Here is a 19,393-nt window from a genome sequence, read left to right as displayed (position 1 = left end):
TTTTCATTTAGTATCTTTGTCTGGTTTTGGTATCAGGGTGATGGTGGCCTCAGAGAATGAGTTTGCGAGTGTTCCTTCCTCTGCAATTTTTTGGAAGAGTTTGAGAAAGATGGGTGTTAGCTCTTCTCTAAATGTTTGATAGAATTCACCTGTGAAGCCATCTGGCCCTGGACTTTTGTTTGTTGGAAGCTTTTTTTTTTTTGCGGCACGCAGGCCTCTCACTGTTGTGGCCTCTCCCGTTGCGGAGCACAGGCTCCGGACGCGCAGGCTCAGCAGCCATGGCTCACGGGCCCAGCTGCTCCACGGCATGTGGGATCTTCCCAGACCGGGGCACGAACCCGTGTCCCCTGCATCGGCAGGTGGACTCTCAACCACTGCACCACCAGGGAAGCCCTTGTTGGAAGCTTTTTAATCACAGTTTCTACCCTCTGTATTCCAACCCAAGTCACAAGAGATGGAGCAGTAGACTAAGAAGTATTTCCCAGTTGTCATAAAGCTTCGTCTCTGTGGCCCACGAAAATCTGGGAAAGTCAAATAACCAGTTCTGTTTCCCATTATTCTCAGTGTCTCCATTAACCTTGTTAAATGGTTATGATATTATAAATAAGGTTGCTGTCATCTTTGACCATCATCCCAAAGCAGTTCCTACTCCAGAAGTAGGTGTGGTTAACTATTTAGTTTGATTCCTTCCATAGCGCCCCCCACCGCCCCTTTATGCACAACTAGCACTGGGGAAATTTGGAATCAAACCCGGGACAATTTGGTTCCAAAGTCTTTCCATTTTACCTCCACACATTTTCTCCTCCACCAGATGTCACTACTCTGTTAACCAGGCTCTGAAACGCTTTGCCAAGGAGCATAAAGGAGTGCTTACTGCATGCCAGGCTCTGTGCTAAGTGCCTAAAATAACCTTTGCAACAACCCTGTGAGGGGGGGGGGTGGTGGTGCTATTGGTCCCATTTTACAGACACACAGACTGAGGCTCAGAAAGATTAAGTAACTGGCAGTAGAGCTAATGAGTGTCAGAGATGGGATTTGAACCTAGGTCTGTCTGTGCTCTTGACAAATAAGACACCTACCTCCCAGGACACGGCTGAAATTTGACCTCCCTCCAACAAGTGGCAAGTGTGCTGCTGAAATGGATCTCTTTGGCCGAACTCTTCAAGGCACACGTCTAGAAAACATCACAGGCAAGGTTCTATGCACAGGCCAAGCTTGACACAGGCTTGTCACGACAGCAGGCTGTGGACCTGATGGACGTGTGCGGAGAGCCAGGCCCACTGACGGCATCCTCCCTCTGTATGTGACGGTCAGCCACTAATCCGAGATGTCGGTACCAACTGATGCTCAGCTCAGAGCCCGCACATTCTGGTGGAGCTGGGACCAGAGCGCATGGTCCCGAGATGACCGTTTTTGTTCAGTTCTCTATTCATTCTGGAAACCCCCAGCTCAGCCTGGCCAGGTCATACCAGACAGTGGCCAATTCTGGCACTGAAGTGGGGAAGAGAAAAAAACAAAAAAACAAAAAACATAACAGGAGCTCCTGCCAAACCTTTGCTAGGAAGCTAAAAATAGCTGTTGCTGTGATGGCCACAGATCATGAAACGCATATGCCAACATAATAGCCCTGTGTAAAATCTCCCCATATGGGGTGTCCTCCAAGCCACTCACAATTAAGCTTAAGTGATGATGTATAGGACATCATTTTCCAGGTGGAGGGCACTCCAGTGCTTTGTGGCCTGAGTACACAGCAAGCGTTGGGTGGGCGGGGCTGAACTGAAGAAGAGCCAGGGCTAGCATCTGGAGCCATTGGCAGTCCCACTGCCGTTGCTGAGTGTCGGCTGGGGACCCCCAGGACCCACAGCACTGTTCTGGGCTTTGTGGGCGCCCAGGAATAAAGAGAAAGCATGGTAGAGCATGGCAGACGTTAGCATCTTATTTAATCCCCACCGCGATTCTGTGAAATAGACACTCTAATAATCATACAGTGCCTGGTGCATAGTGAGACCTCAGTGAAATGTTATTTACACCCAGTTCTTCCTTGAAAGTATTTGCGGTGAAATGTGCAAACAGGTCAGATGAAGATTTAATCGCCATAGCAATGCACAATAATTCGCCTGCATATAGATGTAGATGGTAATTGACGTGTGGGAGATGCTAGACCTTGAAAGGTGATGACAGGTGTGAATTGACCCAGGGAAGCTACTGGAGGGGGTCATAATCCTCGTTGTGCCGTGACTTAAAAGTTAAGCAGGCAGGAGTCTGAGCACCTTGCTTGGATATGAAGCAGAGCTACATACAGCAGGTGAATATACAGCAGGTGAAGTGCAGATGTGAATTAAATACAGATGTGCATAAAGTGGACAACTTGAAAGTCAAGCCCAACTCTGGTGGTTAGTGAAATGTCTGGGGATGCAGGCAGGAAGGTACCTCGCAAATGGGCATAAATGGAATCCGATTGTGGAGTCGGACTGCACAGAGTCTAGTCCACCCCTCACACACAGAGGCTCTAGGAGATGGCCACGTGTCTCAGAGGCACTCAGATGTCCAAGGACAGGCACACCTGTTTTATTGCACTTTGCTTTATTGCACTTCACAGGCATTGCATTTTTTACACATTGAAGGTTTCTGGCAACCCTGCTTCAAGCACGTCTATTGACACCATTTTCCAACAGTATTTGCTCACTTTGTGTCTCTGTGTCACATTTTGGTAATTCTGGCAATATTTCAAAATTTTTCCTTATTATATTTGTTATGGTGTTCTGTGATCAGTGATCTTTGGTGTTACTATTGCAAAAAGATGGCAACTCACTGGAGATTTAGATGATGGTTAGCATTTTTTTTAGCTGTAAAGTAATTTTTAATTAAGGTATGTACATTGGTTTTACATACCAATGCTGTTGCACACTTAGACTACAGTATAGTGTCAACATGACTTTTACATGCACTGGGAAAAAAATAATTCATGTGACTTGCTTTTTTTGCGATATTGGCTTTATTGCAGTGGTTTGGAACTGAACCTGCAATATCTCTGAGGTGTCCCTCTCCTGGAACTGAATACCTTGGATGCCGTTTATTTCATGTCCTTAAGAGGACAACCACAGTGGGCGGGAACAGACGTGTACTGGCAGCTCCAGCTCATCCTGGCTCCCAGAGCCTGGTGCATTCACCTCTTCCCAAATCTGCATTCGGTGACATCATGAAGGTAGTTTGAAGTCAGCCATGGTGGGAGTATTTACACCTTGGGAACTGGCAACTGCTACAGATCAGGGTTTTGTTTTGTTTTGTCTCCCTGGAGAGCAGGTTGTTAAACATTTATCAGCATTACTGGGTGAGAAATTCATGTCAAAAAAGTATAATGATATGATGAGGTCATAAAATCTCAGAGTGGAAATGGATTTTAGATCTCCTCTTACCCAATCTCAGATTTGGTGCTGGAATTCTTCTCCTGGAGGTTTCCCTCACCACTAGCAGACAGTGAGATGAGTTTTCGGTGTTACACAGACTATAACGTGAGATGACATAGTGGAAAAGGTCGTCTTTTTTCAGTTCTCCTCTGTCCTTTTGTATTGTGCAAAGGAGAAAGCCTCCGTTCAGTGCTAGTTGTCTTTTAACACTTGTCTCACCCTTGTAACTCTCCCTTTTAACCAGGAGAGGGCAGGGCCCCCAAACTCAGAGCCTTGCGCAGGCAACAGCGCAAGCTCGGATTGCATAACATTGTTTTGTTTCACTGTATTTGCTTTTATGGTTACCTTCTATTTGTGACAGGCAGTAATGGCTTTCCACCTATGGTGCTGGTATCAAGCTTCCTCTTTACTGTGTTTTTAAATGAGCCTATTTAAAGACAAGTATTCAGTAATTAATAATACAGGTGGTGCAGAGAGATGGCAAATATCCCGAAGGTGGTTTGCAAATGACCGAAGTGTGAGGAACACAGGTGTACCCTACGTCAGTCAGGCAGACTTCACTTGAATACATCCTGTCACAGGGAGGTCACCACTTCACAATGCATCTCTTTTGTTACTGTAATCAGTGCGATGCCCCATTCAAATAAAAAAGGCGGACGCTGGCGGGCGCGGGGGAAATGGCGGCGGCGGCGGTACCTGCGGCCAACGGGACCGGAGGGAGCAGCGGGATGGAGGTGGATGCAGCAGTCGTGCCCAGCGTGATGGCCTCCGGAGTGACTGGCAGCGTTTCAGTCGCTCTTCATCCCCTCGTCATCCTCAACATCTCAGATCATTGGATTCGCATGCGCTCGCAGGAGGGGCGGCCTATGCAGGTGATAGGGGCTCTGATCGGGAAGCAGGAGGGCCGAAATATCGAGGTGATGAACTCCTTTGAGCTGCTGTCCCACACCGTGGAAGAGAAGATTATCATTGACAAGGAATATTATTACACCAAGGAGGAGCAGTTTAAACAGGTATTCAAGGAGCTGGAGTTCCTCGGTTGGTATACCACAGGGGGGCCACCTGACCCCTCCGACATCCACGTCCATAAGCAGGTGTGCGAGATAATTGAGAGCCCTCTGTTTCTTAAGTTGAACCCTCTGACCAAGCACACAGATCTCCCCGTCAGCGTTTTTGAGTCTGTCATAGATATAATCAATGGAGAGGCCACAATGCTGTTTGCTGAGCTGACCTACACTCTGGCCACAGAGGAAGCTGAACGCATTGGTGTGGACCACGTGGCGCGAATGACAGCAACAGGCAGTGGAGAGAACTCCACTGTGGCTGAACACCTGATCGCACAGCACAGTGCCATCAAGATGCTGCACAGCCGCGTCAAGCTCGTCTTGGAGTACGTCAAGGCCTCTGAAGCAGGAGAGGTCCCCTTTAACCATGAGATCCTGCGTGAGGCCTATGCTCTGTGTCACTGCCTCCCAGTGCTCAGCACAGACAAGTTCAAGACAGACTTCTACGACCAGTGCAATGACGTGGGGCTCATGGCCTACCTTGGCACCATCACCAAGACATGCAACACCATGAACCAGTTTGTGAACAAGTTCAACGTCCTCTATGACCGACAAGGCATTGGCAGGCAGATGCGGGGGCTCTTCTTCTGATGCTCTCATACTTGAAAGGATGCAGCACAGGGGTCGGACAGCTGTCGAGAGGAGGGTGCTACACTCCGTTTAGAGAAACCTGTTGCTAATAAAAGGGGAGCAGCCTCTCCGCACCCCTAAAAAAAAAATTAAAAAAAAATAAAAAAGGCGTGTTTCGTTTTCCTCCCCACCAGCACCCGTTAAAAATTCAGTGTATTTTCTATGGTGCTTTCCTACTGGACCAAACCCGCCCTCCCCCTCCCCCACCCAGTCCTCACGGTTTCCTGTTTCTACTCTTGCCCTGTCTTTGGCTCAAGATTCCCATTAATTATCATGGACTTTTGAGCCTTTGTGGTGCACTGAGCTGTAATGTTCCTGAAGGTCTAATCCTGCCCTTGGTGTGTCAACATTTCTCCTGTTGAAGCTATTCTGCTTACACAGGAAGAATTGAGGTTGTGGGTACCCAGCAAAAGCAGCAGGAGAATTTGTTTCTATGCATATGATCTCTGGAGTTACATTCTGTAGCTCCTTTGGAAGCCAGCTTCTCTGTGTGATGTCCTGACATTCAGACCCGGTGGTAGCTGCTGTGAGCCTCTGTCTGTCGCGGCCTTGCTAGGTACCAGGCACCAAACCGAGAGCTTCTCGTGCCTCCTCTCGCCCGCAACTCACAACAGCCCTACCCCGTTCTACACACAGTTGGCTGCAGCTCAGAGAGGTCAGGTCACTCTCTCAAGGTCACCCAGCCAGTGAGCAACAGAGCCCAGACTCCTGAGCAGCTCTGTGAGTCCCCAAAGTTGGCGCTCTTAGCCCATGACAAGGATTTCTCATCTCAAACCCTCAGACCTGCAATGGGAGGTTGAGGCAGGTGACAAGGGGGGATGTCCACGCTGTAACCGGAGAGCCTCTGAGAAGAGGTCTAGTTTGCTAAAGTCGGAAGAATGTGCAGCCAGTGAACACAGAGCAGGCTGGCTGTCTGCAGGCAGCTGGCACCTTCGCGTGATCTTCCATCCTTATCATTAGTGACCGACGGCGTGTGTGTGTGTATGAGAGAGAGACAGACAGACAGACAGAGGGAGAGACCCTACGTGACCCTTATCTAGGCAAATTCACACCCTTCTTCCTCCTCAGCAGACATACAGTTTTCAGGTACTTTAGCCACAATTGTTTTTCTCTTGCCAATAATCTGTCATTAAAATAAAATTTTAAAAAATCTGTGAATGAGCTCAGTAGCAGTCTGTAGTGTTTCACCACGAGGCAGAGATGTATCTTCCAGCTCTTTTTTCAACATTCACCCATTGAGCAGACATTGCCTGCTGCCCTACTGCGTGCCAGGCAGCACACCGGCCACCGCAGGTCCAAGGGAAGCCAGACGGCACCATCTCTGCCCACTGTGTGCCTCCTGTCAAGGGCTTACCACTGTGAAGGGTGTGACAGAGGGTGCAGAGTGCTGTGGGAGCACCTAACCGATGAGGGGAAGGAGGGAAAAGTGTTCCTGGCAGGGGGAATAGAATCTGTGAAGGCCCTGAGGCCTGAGAAAGGAGGAGGGACTCCAAGAGGTCCAGGATGGCCCATACTGCGGGGCTGGCCCATAGTAGGTATTCAGTGAGGTATGGATGAATGAATGGGCGAGCAGAGAGGATTGGGGGGGCAGTGGGAGCTGAGGATGGAGAGGTGCGCTCAGGCTAGCCATGAGGTCTCTGCTGCAAAGAATTTTGGCCTTGATCCTGACAGTGAGGAGAGGGCTTGGAAGCATTCTGAACAACAGTGGTGTGGTCACATTTGCGCTTCTCTGGAAATACCAGGCCACTGAGCTGTGACCGGCTCACCATTCACCCTCCAACGCTAATAGGAAGCTTTCCTTCTCCCCTGGACCATGAAGCAGCTCAAAATGTCCCAGCCCCGTGGGAACCGCCTCTCCTTCCCCATCAGCCGTTCCTCCGAGTTAGTCGAGGAGTTTTACGCCTGGAGGAGCTGCTTCGGGCTGGCCTGCCAGCCGCGTGGTCGCAGCTGAGCTTGTGCAGGCGTGGCTGAGCTGCGGGCAGCCCTAGACGCAGCTGCTCGGCCCACGAACCAACTAACAAACTTACTACGTGCTTCAATTTCGGTTTCTGCAAAAGCAGAGCCTGAGACAAGGACTTGAGGGCAGGGAGAGTATTTGGAAGGTGATCCCAGGAAGCAGGAACTGGAGTGTGGGGACGTGAGAGAGGGATGACAAAGCAAACAGGGGCCCACATTGAGGAACCCTCTGGGAAACCCACGCAGAGCAGGAGGCCAGAGCCTTCATCCACTTGCCTCACCCTCCATCGGTAGGGGGTCGCCCCAGAGGTGTTAACTCCCCCAGACTTGTGGGCTGCACCTGCGTGTGGGCTCAGCAGACTCCTGGGACTCCAGAGCAAGACACGAAGTAGAAAAGAGGACAGGCGGGTGCTGGAGGTGGGACACTGCCACTGTGCATGGGACCTGTCCCCACCGCAGCAGATGAAGTCGGAGGTGTGCCCAGAGGATATGGTGTGTTCCACTGAGTAACAATTACCATGCATTTCCCGTGTGCCAGGTACGTTAACCCACGTTCAGACATCCCTTGACTCGTTTAGCCCACCCAGAAACACTGTGAGGGAGATCTTACCACCCCTATTTGCCAGATGAAGACACTGAGGCCTAGAGAAATTACGTAACTTACTGAAGGCCGCAGATCTGGAAGTGGTTGCATGAATAGGTGTTTAAATCCAGATCTGCTTTCGCCAGCCCAGCATCTCTTTCTGGAAGTTCTAGAGAAGTCATTCTGGCTCCGGCCACATGCCTGTTCCCACATACCACATAGCCCCACCCTCCAAGCCACAGCTGATTGGACCAGAGGAAGACATCTGATACAAGCTGCACCAATCAGATGTGGTGGGAATTTGGACTTGGGATACTGATCCAGGCGACCACAGAGTAAAGACATGAGAAACGTTGGGGCTGGAAGCGCCATTTTGGCACAGCTATAGCAGAAGGAGCCGGGCTGCAGAGAGGAAGAAGAAAGAAGCAGACGTGTAGAAAAATAACACATATGAGGGCCCGTGCCTTTTGACGAGTCCAGGAGACAGAACAAGTAGCTGAGCTTTCCTGCTCGTTGGATTCCTTGTTTTCCCCCTGGAGTTGGATGAATATGTTTCTGTTGCTGCCCATCACAGATTCCCCCAATAAAACACAATCTAAAAAAGACAAGAGCCATCAAAACGGCATGTTCGTGATATGGGTGAGTGCATTATGGGCAGATGAGGAGATGTGGAGTTTCCATGGGTTTCTCTGTTATATCTCTGGCCACTTTAAAGAGAGCAAAGGGCCTCCCTGGTGGCGCAGTGGTTGAGAGTCCGCCTGCCGATGCAGGGGATACGGGTTCGTGCCCCGGTCCGGGAGGATCCCATATGCCGCGGAGCGGCTGGGCCCGTGAGCCATGGCCGCTGAGCCTGCACGTCCGGAGCCTGTGCTCCGCAACGGGAGAGGCCACAACAGTGAGAGGCCCGCATACCGCAAAAAAAAAAAAAAAAAAAAAAAAAGAGGGCAAAGATGAGGGAGAGAAATGGGAGAAGGGAGTCAAACACACAGGTCCAGAATGAAAGGTGCTTCACTGGGGGTCCGGCGTCTGATTCTTAAGAAAAGGACCACAGCTCGGGCCTCATCACCCTTCAGTGCTTTACCACGAATGAAAGCAGCTGGGCAACGGGCTTCTGCATCCGGCAAATCCCACTTCATTTCTCGCCCCTCTTTTGGCTGCCATGTAAGACAGTTTGAGAAGAAATTAATACTCGGAGTCGGTGTCAGCCCTGCTGACAGCAGATGACGGTTGAAAGACAAATTGCTCGTTACAGTTCGGGGAGCCGGAGCTGGGGGAGGACAGCCGTGCCGCCCCCTGCCAGCTCCAGGCGCCTCCCACCGGTGACTGCCTCGGCCCGGGACTCGCCCCGGCTTCTGCCTGCCTGGGAGCTTTGGGGTGGGCGGCTGCAGGGGGGCTGGCTCTAGGCGAGCAGCCCATTCAGACCTCCTTGGGGCCCCTCATCAGCCATGTTTGTAGCATGTCACCATGTCACCGGCTTGACACAAGCCTAAAGCTCTAGAAAAGCTGCTTGTCCTAGGTCATGGCGGCGGCCCTCGGTGGCAGCAGAGCCAACAGGAAGGCAGAGGGACCTTGGGACAATGAGAAATCAAACGTGGACAGAATCCCCACTGTCCCCCCTTGCCTCGCCTTCTCTGTCACTCCCCTCTGATTTTTTAATTGATGACACCGTGACTACTTGACATTCGGGGTATCGTGTTTTGTGCGTTGAGTCCCACACGAGCGCCCTGACCCAAAAGGCAGCTGGGGGCTGATACCCAGACGGTGCTGCATTCACTTACCACGTCCCCTGGCGAGGGGCTGCATCTATTCAGAGAGAGGGTGGCTTTTTCTCATTTGCACAAAGGTGACTGCTGCTTGGCTGAATGAAGGTCCTGGCAAGTAGTTGGGGGAGAAGAGTTGGTGCAGGGAGACACAGGGTGGATCTTTCTGTGGAGAATTCTCCAGAATCATGTAGATAGCACCCCATCCACCTTCCCTTTCTCTCCCTCTCCCCTCCTCTTTCTCTCTTTCTCTCCCTCTCTCTCTCTCTCTCTCTCCCCCCCCCCCACACACACGCACGCACACGCGCGCACACAATGCACAGACACGTATACTCACACACACGCACATACACGTACACGCGCGCGCACACACACGCATACACACACACTCCAATTCAAATGATGCAGCCCTTCCACCTCCCAAACCCAGTTCCCACAAAGCTTTGTTTATACAGGCTAGGAAAAGTGACATTGCCCACTGGACAAGCAGCTTTTGATTAGAAACACTGAACTCTGCCCAAGTAATTGTGCTACACACAAGAAAAACATTTGAGGGCCGGAGGAGAAGTTTCTCTTTGTTTCCAGGAAGCCTGAAATCATGGTTTAAAACAAGAAAAAAGACCTCTGGCTTGCATGGTCTGAACAAAACTTACATCCGTACGTTCTGCCACTTGCTACATTTTTCTATAATGAGCATGTGGGATGCTTTCTGCACATTATTTTTAATGGTGAAGGTCATAAATAAAATTCACTAGTGTTGCCAAAAATCCATAAAAAAGTAGAAATCTCCTTTGAGTATCACTTCCTGTCTGTCTCCAGCCTCTGGAGACGAATCCTTTTATGTATATGATGGGCTTCCCCATCCCCTTTCTTTGTAGGTATGATTGTATATATATGAATCTTTATTTTATTTTATTTTGAGGATTATTTTGTTTGTCATAAATGGAGTTCTCCCATATGTATTATTTCAGAACTTTTTAAAACTTAAGAAGGTATCTTGGAGATCTTTGCATGGTGGACTGGACCCAGTGCATAAAAACTAACTTTATTGTTTTTATTGGCTGCCTGGAATTCAGTAGTGTTATCGACCCATAGTTTCTATTTCTAGGTCCCTGCTGATGCACACCTGCTAACATCTCATTGTTGCACATGTTGCTACAATAAAATGCTGGTCTGTTGCCTATCTGGACATATGAGCCACTATTTCTATAGGGAAGAAGCAATTATATCAATTAAGATACTTTGGGCTTCAAAGAAAAGAAGACTCAAGTGGCTAAGCAACAAGGGCTTTATTTTCCCATGTTAACAAGAAGTCTAATGTAGGTCAGGTTCCAAAGATGGTTAATTCAGGGGCTCCATGCCATCATCATGGACCCAGGTGCTTTCTTTCCACGTTTACACTCTGCCACCCTCAGTGAGTTGGGAATGCCTCCCCTGTGGCCATAAGATGGCTGGAGATGTCCTAGGTGACACATGCAGGCATATCTTTAGCTTCCTCTGGTCCCATGAGCCAGAACTGGGCTGCAAAGCTAACACATACACCAGTCACTGGTGAGGGGAATGGAGCCACCGTGATTGGCCTGGACCATCATGATTTCTCCTCTGGGTCTCGTAAGAAGAAGGGAGAGAAAATGGATTTTATTCATCAAAGTACTCTCCAGAAAATACGTGCCAGTTTGCAGCCTGCCAGTAGTACCTGAGTACCGTTTCTCCACGTATTCATCTACTCTGAATATGATGTTTAAACTTTTGCCAATGTGATGGGCACAGAGAGCGTCTCATTGTGGTTTTCTTGCATTTACCTGATTCCTAACTGACGGATCGATCGTCTGTATACTTATTATCCATTTGTACTTTCTGAGGATTACCTTTTTGTATCATTTATTTTCTATTGTATAGTTTGCTGTGTTTTTCTTGATTTGTAGCCGTTCAATATGTATATCCTGGACACACACAATCAAGCAATTTTAAAAGGTTGTTAAGAATTCCAGATTAGTCAAGATGAAGATGGATCCGAGTCTGAGGACTAAATGAAGCCATCCCTTTCAGGGCTTTGCTTGCTAATAAAACAAATGAAGTATACAAGAAAAACATCTTGAAATGGACCTTTAGTTTATCAGTGAATAAAAAACATTTCTCTGTATGTTAAGCATTCATCTCTTTGATTTAAGTGTATGCTGTTTATATGGTGCTGGCTTTCCTTTAATACTTAAAAAAATTTTTTTTGGTTGGAGTGTGGTTGATTTGCAATGTTGTGTTAGTTTTGGGTATACAGCAAAGTGACTCAGTTACACACATGCACTCCTTTTTTTTTTTTTTAAGATTCTTTTCCCGTATAGGCCATTACAGAGTATTGAGTAGAGTTCCCTGTGCTATGCGGCAGGTTCTTATTAGTTATCCGTTTTATGTATAGTAGTATGTACATGTCAGTCCCAATCTCCCAGTTTATCCCCCCCGCCCTTATCCCCTGGTAACCATAAGTTTGTTTTCTACATCTGTTACTCTACTTCTGTTTTGTAAATAAGTTCATTTGTACTCCCCTGTTGTTTTTTTTAATACTTTCTGTAAGCAGTATTTAAATGGCCTATAGCTAGTGGAATTTATTCCAGGATTTCTGAAGTGTACTGCCTTTACAAATGTCCTTGAGTTAAAGTATATATATAGCGAAGAAATGAAGCACAATTTTGGGTATAACTTTATATAATAAAATATTTAAATTCTCTTGACAGTCTCAAAAAAAAAGAAAGAATGAAGAACACTTAGATCATCTATTTCTGTTCTTCCTTGGATTCTCAAGGGTTTCTGTAACAGTTCACAAACAAAGGGAGAAATTCCATTTCAAGGAAAAGGTTATGAAGACATGCTTTCCAAACTCAGAACAAAAGTGTGCTTCAGAACAAAAGTGTGCTTCAGAACAAAAGTGGCTTGACAGATGTTAAAATGCGATTTGGAAACACCACATGAAAAGTCCACCTTTCAGAGTCTCATGGTTCACAAATAGTATAGGGACCAGCTCTGGTTTTTTAAAATTAATTAATTTATTTATTATTATTATTTTTGGCTGCATTGGGCCTTTGTTGCTGTGCGCGGGCTTCTCGTTTCAGTGGCTTCTCTTGTTGCGGAGCACGGGCTCTAGGCATACGGGCTTCAGTAGTTGTGGCACGTGGGCTCAGTAGTTGTGGTGCATGCGCTTAGTTGCTCCACGGCATGTGAGATCTTCCCGGATCAGCGCTCAAACCCGTGTCCCCTGCTTGTCAGACGGATTCTTAACCACTGCGCCACCAGGGAAGTCCTTCCAGCTCTGTTTTAACCATGACCTCTTCCAAGCTGTGTGACCTCAGGCCCATCATCTTACCTCTCTGAGCCTTGTTTTACTCATTGTCAGAAGTCCTCACATGGCTGGAGCGGGGGGTGGGTGGGCGGGGGGTGGGTTGCAGGGGCATCAGTGCTCTCCCTGTATGCCCTTGGCTCTTCCCAGGCTCACACACATCCATGACTTCCTACAGCCGCATCTCTGGCTCTCCACCTGGGGTCTGGGGCAGTCCAGAAAGGGCAGGAAGGTGATACGCTCCAGAGCAGCCCTCCGCTAATGGCAGACAAATGTCTGTGGATACGTACCTGGTTGCACTGCCTTCAGAAATGACAACTCTAAGGCACGTTCTGTACCAGGAGTTGACAAACAACATCTCTCTAGCCAAATCCAGCCCATCACCTGCTATTATAAATACAGTTTTATTGGAAAACAGTGACACCCACTTGTTTACATGCGGTACATATTGCCTGTGACTGCTTTGATACTTCAAGGGATAGAGTTGTGCAATAGACTGCATACCCTGCAAAACCTAAAAGAGTTACTGTGCGGTCCTTTCCAGACAAGTTTGCTGAGCCCTGCTCTGTCCTATCCCCCAGTGGTCCCAGTGGGATGAGCCCCAGTTGCCTGCAGTGGTAACCTGCTTTCCCATCAGCACGCCTTCCTCTTCTTGTCTCACTTGCTCACTGTGCTTTCTGGGGTCACCTCCCAAATGTGCGACTGTGCTCATAAAGCTGCAATGTCCTCGGCAGAGTTGGAAAAGAAGTAGATATATAGAATGGAAAAAGGAAGGGTATTGCAGACAAGAGTGGGTCTGAGGTCCAGGGCCAACGCATCTCATGGGGTGGGGTCCCCCACCTCTCATCATTTCCACAAATCACACACGCACACACATACCCCACAGGCATGCACACACATACAGCGAACTTGCCATTTGTTTGGGGTAGTGGTTTTGCTCCCATTCCTGTTGGGGGTTGGGGACTTGCAAACTAAATGGAAAATGCAAATGGAAAAGGCAAGGATACTTTTCTCGCCTCTGCACTGAGGAGAACACCCTGATCCCTGTCTAGTCAGTGGCCACATGAAAGAGTAGACTCTCCATAGGGAAACACCTCTGTTTAGTCTGTAACTACACTTACTTTTCATATATAAAATAAACAGGTCATCAAACACCCCTCCTAGATGGGGAGGGGACTCCTGATGTCTCACTGTTACGTGCAGTACCACAATAATGCCAGTCTCAATTCAGGGGGCAAGGCTATAGTGTCTTAAATATGCCCAGCATCCTCCCACCTGCAAACACTTGCACAAGCTGCTCCTGCTACTAGAACACTCCCTTAATAAATGTACTTTTATCATTATTTGGGTCTTAGTTTAGATATCACCTCCCCAAAGGAACTTTCCCTAATTCTCCCTCCAAATGCCCCTCTGTAGCACTGTTTGCTGTGCTTACTAGACTTTTCCATTGTGGTACTTACCATAGCAAGTAAACCAATGTTTGTTTAATATCTTTCTCTTCCAACAGACTATAAGCTTCATGGGTATATAAGCTTCTTTTGAGTATATACCCAGAAGTGGAATTGCAGGATCATGTGGTAATTCTGGCTTTAAGTTTTTTAGGGAACCATCATATGTTTTCCACAGCAGCTGTACCATTGTACATTCTGTTGAGGTGCTTTCAGGATTTATAGAAGACATTCTGAGCTGTACACCTGAGGTCTTGGATAGTAACCATCAAATTGTTGGAATACCAGCCAACAGTTCAGTGCTTTAGGCTTGGATGTAAGTGTTAGAACTTGGAATCTAGTCTCAGACTGATCTGGATTGAAATATCAACTCCCAAACTTCATAGCTGTGTGACTTTGGGCAAGTTACTTAACCATTCTGAGCCTTGGTTTCTGCCTCTGTACAATGACAACAGTAAGAATCCCTACCTGAAAGGCTGTTGTGCATGTCCTGTTGAACAGCGTGTGTAAAGTGCATGGTACAGGGTCCGGCACGTAGCAAGGGTCAGTGAATGAGAGCTGTCGCCATTGTTATCATTGTCACTGTGGTTGATACCCGAGGAGAAAGCTAAGAGAATTTTGACGTGTAGGTTGAAGGGGCTTTTATGCATTAGGATAAGTGAAGGTCTGGTGTCTTTTTCTCCCTTCTGAACCCTGGGAAATTGCTCAACCTGGTGTTGCCACCCCTAGAAGCCTTCGACAGTGGGGTTCTGCAGCAGCGTGCCAGTGGGTAGCTCAAAGCCTGTGTGGTCTACTGCTTCACTCCACTGCGGGGCACAGTATTGTAAAGGGCAGGGGCCAAAACTCACGGCAGTGCTCTGGAAATACTCAGAGATCTGTGATTTCGAGATCAGCTAACCCAAGCCCTCTTGGTCATACATAACACACATGCGTTCAGAGAAACTTGATCAAAAGTGGGGAGTTTATGCTAAGAACAAGGGATGTCCTGTAGTTCAGTGGCAGAAGGTGCAGTGGGGCCTCCTAAGAGTGGTCCCAGGACCTGAGACCTGAGGGTGTCCTCCCAACCCTTCGTCTCTCCCCACATCCACTCTCTGCAGACCACTATACATGAGGAAGGTAGCTGCTTCCGGAGGCCCTGCTTCTCTGAGAATTACCTTCTGCTGGACTGTAGCCAGCCTTGAACTGTGTGACACAGTTCCACCCTCTTCATCCAGCTATGAGCAGAGGCGGACACATGACCCAAGCTGGGCCAATCAGATTCTTTCTTGGGAGTTTGGAACTGAGGCTGATTAGTCTCGGCTGGTTTTCTCAAAATGGTGATGATAGTGATGATACTTACCGTATAGGATGGTGGTGGAACTGGATCAGGGAACCCATGCCAGGTAATTAGCCCAACACAGCACACGTAGCAAGCACTCAGTAAAGTATGACTGGTATTATCGTTGTTATCCCTAACACCAAGCTCCCTAGCACACAGCCTGGGACATAATGGTACTCAGTAAATATTTATTGGATGAATGGGTGAATCAGTCAATCAGTCAACCAGTCAACAAGAGAATGCCACAGGCCACAGTCACCCATGCTATTTGATGATGCTGGGTTACCACAATACATGGACTTGATGTTTGTGCAAAATTTCTGTCTTCTAAACACTTGACTTTGTCTCCTAAAGGAAACCGAGTTGAACATCCCACAACCCCAGACCTCATGGTGTGAGGTGCAGGTGCTGCATAAGAATTTTGAGGGTTGCCACGTGCCGATGACACATTTTACAGGTCATTAAACCTCTAGTTAGACAAACTCAGTCACGTGTATTCGTTAAAATGAGATTTGGGCCATTTCAAAGATTCGGCTCATAGCGCAGGGAGTATGGTTTATGTTTTCCTTCGACGAGGAGGAGGGGGAAATGCATTCCACAACACTGCTGCCGACTCCACAGCGTACGTCTCATTTTATGGTTCCCACGGTCGTTCTTCCTCTTCCAAGTGATTTCTGGCTCTGCTTCCCCTTCTCCCAAATAGTGTTTAATGTGTCTGAGTCTCCACCTACACCACCGGCTCAAAAACGTCCATCCGAGAGATTTGTACCTGCATTAAACCGGGAGAGTGTTTATATTTTTAAAACGTAGCTACAGTAAACGACTTTTGAAATGTACCTTGAACAAACGCAGACAAACATGATAAATCAGCTCACCCTCAGAGAGCAAGTCACAAGAAACGTTTTGCAAATGGAATTTTCTCCTGGCGGTTTAGGAAAGAGCCTTCAAAGTGGTACCTGTGTCCCCACCTGGGCAGGTTTCAAGAGGAAAGAAACATCAGTCAGGTAGCTTCCCTTCTGAGTGGCTTTTTTTTTTTTTTTTTTTTTTTTTTTTTGCGGTACGCGGGCCTCTCACTGCTGTGGCCTCTCCCGTTGCGGAGCACAGGCTCCGGACGCGCAGGCTCAGCGGCCATGGCTCACGGGCCCAGCCGCTCCGCGGCATGTGGGATTCTCCTGGACCGGGGCACGAACCCGTGTCCCCTGCATCGGCAGGCGGACTCTCAACCACTGCGCCACCATGGAAGCCTATCTTGACCTTTCATGTCCTGGTCAACTTTGCATATGTTCTGTGACCTCCCAGTTGTTGCATCTCCTGTTAAATAGTATCAGTTCTCTCCGTCTTTTATTATCCACTCCAGAGAGTCATTTAGTCAACCAACAAACATTTATCAGTCCCTAACAAAGATAAGACCATCTGATCTCAGGAGCTCATGACAAGTGTAATGGTGGATGCATCAGACAAATAGCTTTAGTGCATGAACTCAGTGTTCCAAGGAGAGAGGCTTGTCCAGTGTGCTATGGCAATAAAGAAAAATACAACTAACTTGTCCAGTGGAAGGAGAATTGAAGAAGAGGGTGCTTGGGAAGGCTTCACAGCAGTGGCGATATTTACATTGGGTCTGGAAGGGTGAGCAGGAGTTTTCCAAGTGGGAGAGGAGAGAAAGGGCATCTCCTGTAGGAGACATGACCTGTTCCCAGGAGCACGCACGCCTCAAAGGTGTTTAGACTGGAGGAGAGGGTGTGTGTGCCAGCAGATGCAGCCGTGAAGGGCTCTCTAGAATAACCCCGAAGAATTGGGACTGTGCTTTGAGGCCCCTGAAGAGAGTGGTAGAGACGTTTGTTTTATGGAAAGATGGCGTGTCAGTTTCCTAGGGCTGCTGTAATAAATGATCACAAACTGGGTGGCTTAAAACAATAGAAATTTGTTCTCTCACAGTTCAGGCGTTCAGAAGCTCACAGTCTGGGTGTGGGCAGGCTTGGTTCCTTCTGGAGGCTCACTCCTAGCTCCTTCCTCCTCAGCCCTGGTGGCTGCTGGCAGTCCTCTGCGATGCTTGGCTTGGGGCAGCATCCCTCCACCCCCTGCCCCCATCTGCACGCGGCCGCCTCCTCTGCTGCCCTCCCCTCTTCTCATAGGGACCCCGGTCACTGGGTTTAGGGCCCGCGCTCATCCGGTATGACTTTATCTTAATTACATCTGCAAAGACCCTCTTTCTGAAGAAGGCCCCATTCCGAAGTTCCACGCGGGCATACATGTTGGAGAGAGGACGCTGTTAAACCCACTGTAGATCATAAAGAGGGAAGAATGTCAGTGGGAACCCGCAGGACTAGCCGGGAAGCCAGTCCCACAGAGAGAGAATGGGGCCTGGAGGTGGCAGCCGCAGAAGGACCCACCGCCACCCCGGGGACTTGTTCACATGCACCTGTGACCAAGGTGGGGAAGGGAGACATAATGACACAGCGAGTCCTGCCGGAAGGGACCTTAGAGACCAAATCATCCATTTTTCCTCTGTTTACTGAGGGCCGTGGTCACGGATGCCATCCCATGGTGGAACCAGCATTTTATAACCAGGCAGTGTGTCTCAAGGATCCCTTTCTATTCTTAAGACTGTTTGAATGCACACTCGCTCTTCCTAGTAAGGTGTCGTTTAGACAGGGCCTCCAGGAGCCAAGGAGCTTGTTGGCAGAGCCCATAATTGTCTTAATAACCAGCATTTATTAAGCACACACTAAATGCCAGGTGCTATGTGCGGTACCTTGAATTCATTAGCTGTGATTCTCCCAACGTCCCTAAAAAGAAGAGCCATATTTTGGATGTCCTCATTTTACAGGTGAGGAAATTGGTGCTCTGTGAGGTTATAACTTGCCCAGGGTCACACTGTGGTGAACTGGAATGCAGGGCCATGTGATGCCAAAGGCAGTTTCTAAACTAATAATAATAATTTTTAAATGCCTCCATTAAAAAATACATATATATATGTGTGTGTGTATGTATATACACACATACATATATATATAGGATTAGTGGAGTGGGGTATGGAAATTTCATCAATTCAAGTAGCCCCAATTTATCCTGCTTCCAGAGAAAGTCTCCATGTCCCTAGCTTGGGGTAAAGAACCAGCTCTGGAAGCCTGGATGACAAACTGGGGTCATCCCCCCAGTCTGTGGGGGGCTTAAAGGAGCCGTACACAGGACCCAGAAGGGCATCCTTCGGTCAGGTGAGGGGCCAGGGCTCCAACGTAACTAATGCCTTTCTCCCTGCCAACATTTCTTTTGCCCTCCCATCTGTTCGAAAGAAGGCTTTTCCTCTCTGGGGATTAAGGGACCTTTTAGGTTCCAGCTTATTCAGAATAAAGTTCCTTCAAAGGAGTGGCCAGTTTCTTTTTTTCCTTTGAGCCTGACATGCAGAGCCAGCTGTTGAACCAGGAAACTCTGCCAATAGAGCCTGTTGTGCCCAGATCTCATCTGGTGTCTGCTTGGGTGTGTGTGTGTTTTGTTTTGTTTTTTTCCTTTAAAAAGAAATTCTTGCAGGGTTTTTTCCATTTAATTATTATTATTCTTCAAAGGGAATCTGGAACTGGCAGATCAAAGCCTCAAGAGGGGCTATGTCCCTCCCTAAAGTCCCAGACCAGACTCTAAAGACACAGGACCAAGGACAGGGTGGAGGTTGATGCCATCAGCCTGACCGACCTTACCCCTCCCTTTTCCTGTGTCTTCCTGTGCTCACATGCCTTCACCCAGCCTGGCTGCCTCTGGGCATCCTGATCAGCCAACTGATCCCCCTCGTGTGGCCAGAGTAGGAGGTTACCTAGGGTAACCTAGGGGTGTAATCTGAGGATGGAGCAGCTTGGCGTCTCCGAAAAACATTCCCCAACACACTAAACCTGGTACATACCTGAAAT

At 48.2% G+C, this 19,393-nt stretch overlaps 2 protein-coding genes across 2 annotated transcripts in view; both read left to right on the top strand.

Annotated features, from left to right (window-relative positions):
- Positions 1-19,393, top strand: part of CCDC60 (coiled-coil domain containing 60) — a 158,654-nt gene that overhangs the window by 30,669 nt on the left and 108,592 nt on the right. The window lies entirely within an intron of this gene.
- On the top strand, positions 4,065-5,062 carry LOC132502854 (COP9 signalosome complex subunit 6-like). The gene has a single exon (XM_060119083.1). It carries the CDS (start codon positions 4,085-4,087, stop codon positions 5,060-5,062), a length of 978 nt encoding a protein of 325 aa, XP_059975066.1. The 5' UTR covers positions 4,065-4,084.

Source organism: Mesoplodon densirostris, chromosome 15, assembly GCF_025265405.1.
Source record: "Mesoplodon densirostris isolate mMesDen1 chromosome 15, mMesDen1 primary haplotype, whole genome shotgun sequence".
Classification (NCBI taxonomy): domain Eukaryota; kingdom Metazoa; phylum Chordata; class Mammalia; order Artiodactyla; family Ziphiidae; genus Mesoplodon; species Mesoplodon densirostris.
The sequence above is the reverse complement of the archived record's forward strand: the minus strand, read 5'-3'. Positions and strand labels throughout refer to the sequence as shown.

What these genes read in the sequence shown, in the direction of transcription:
- LOC132502854 (XM_060119083.1), top strand. Translation starts at nt 4,085, where the DNA reads ATGGCGGCGGCGGCGGTACCTGCGGCCAACGGGACCGGAGGGAGCAGC.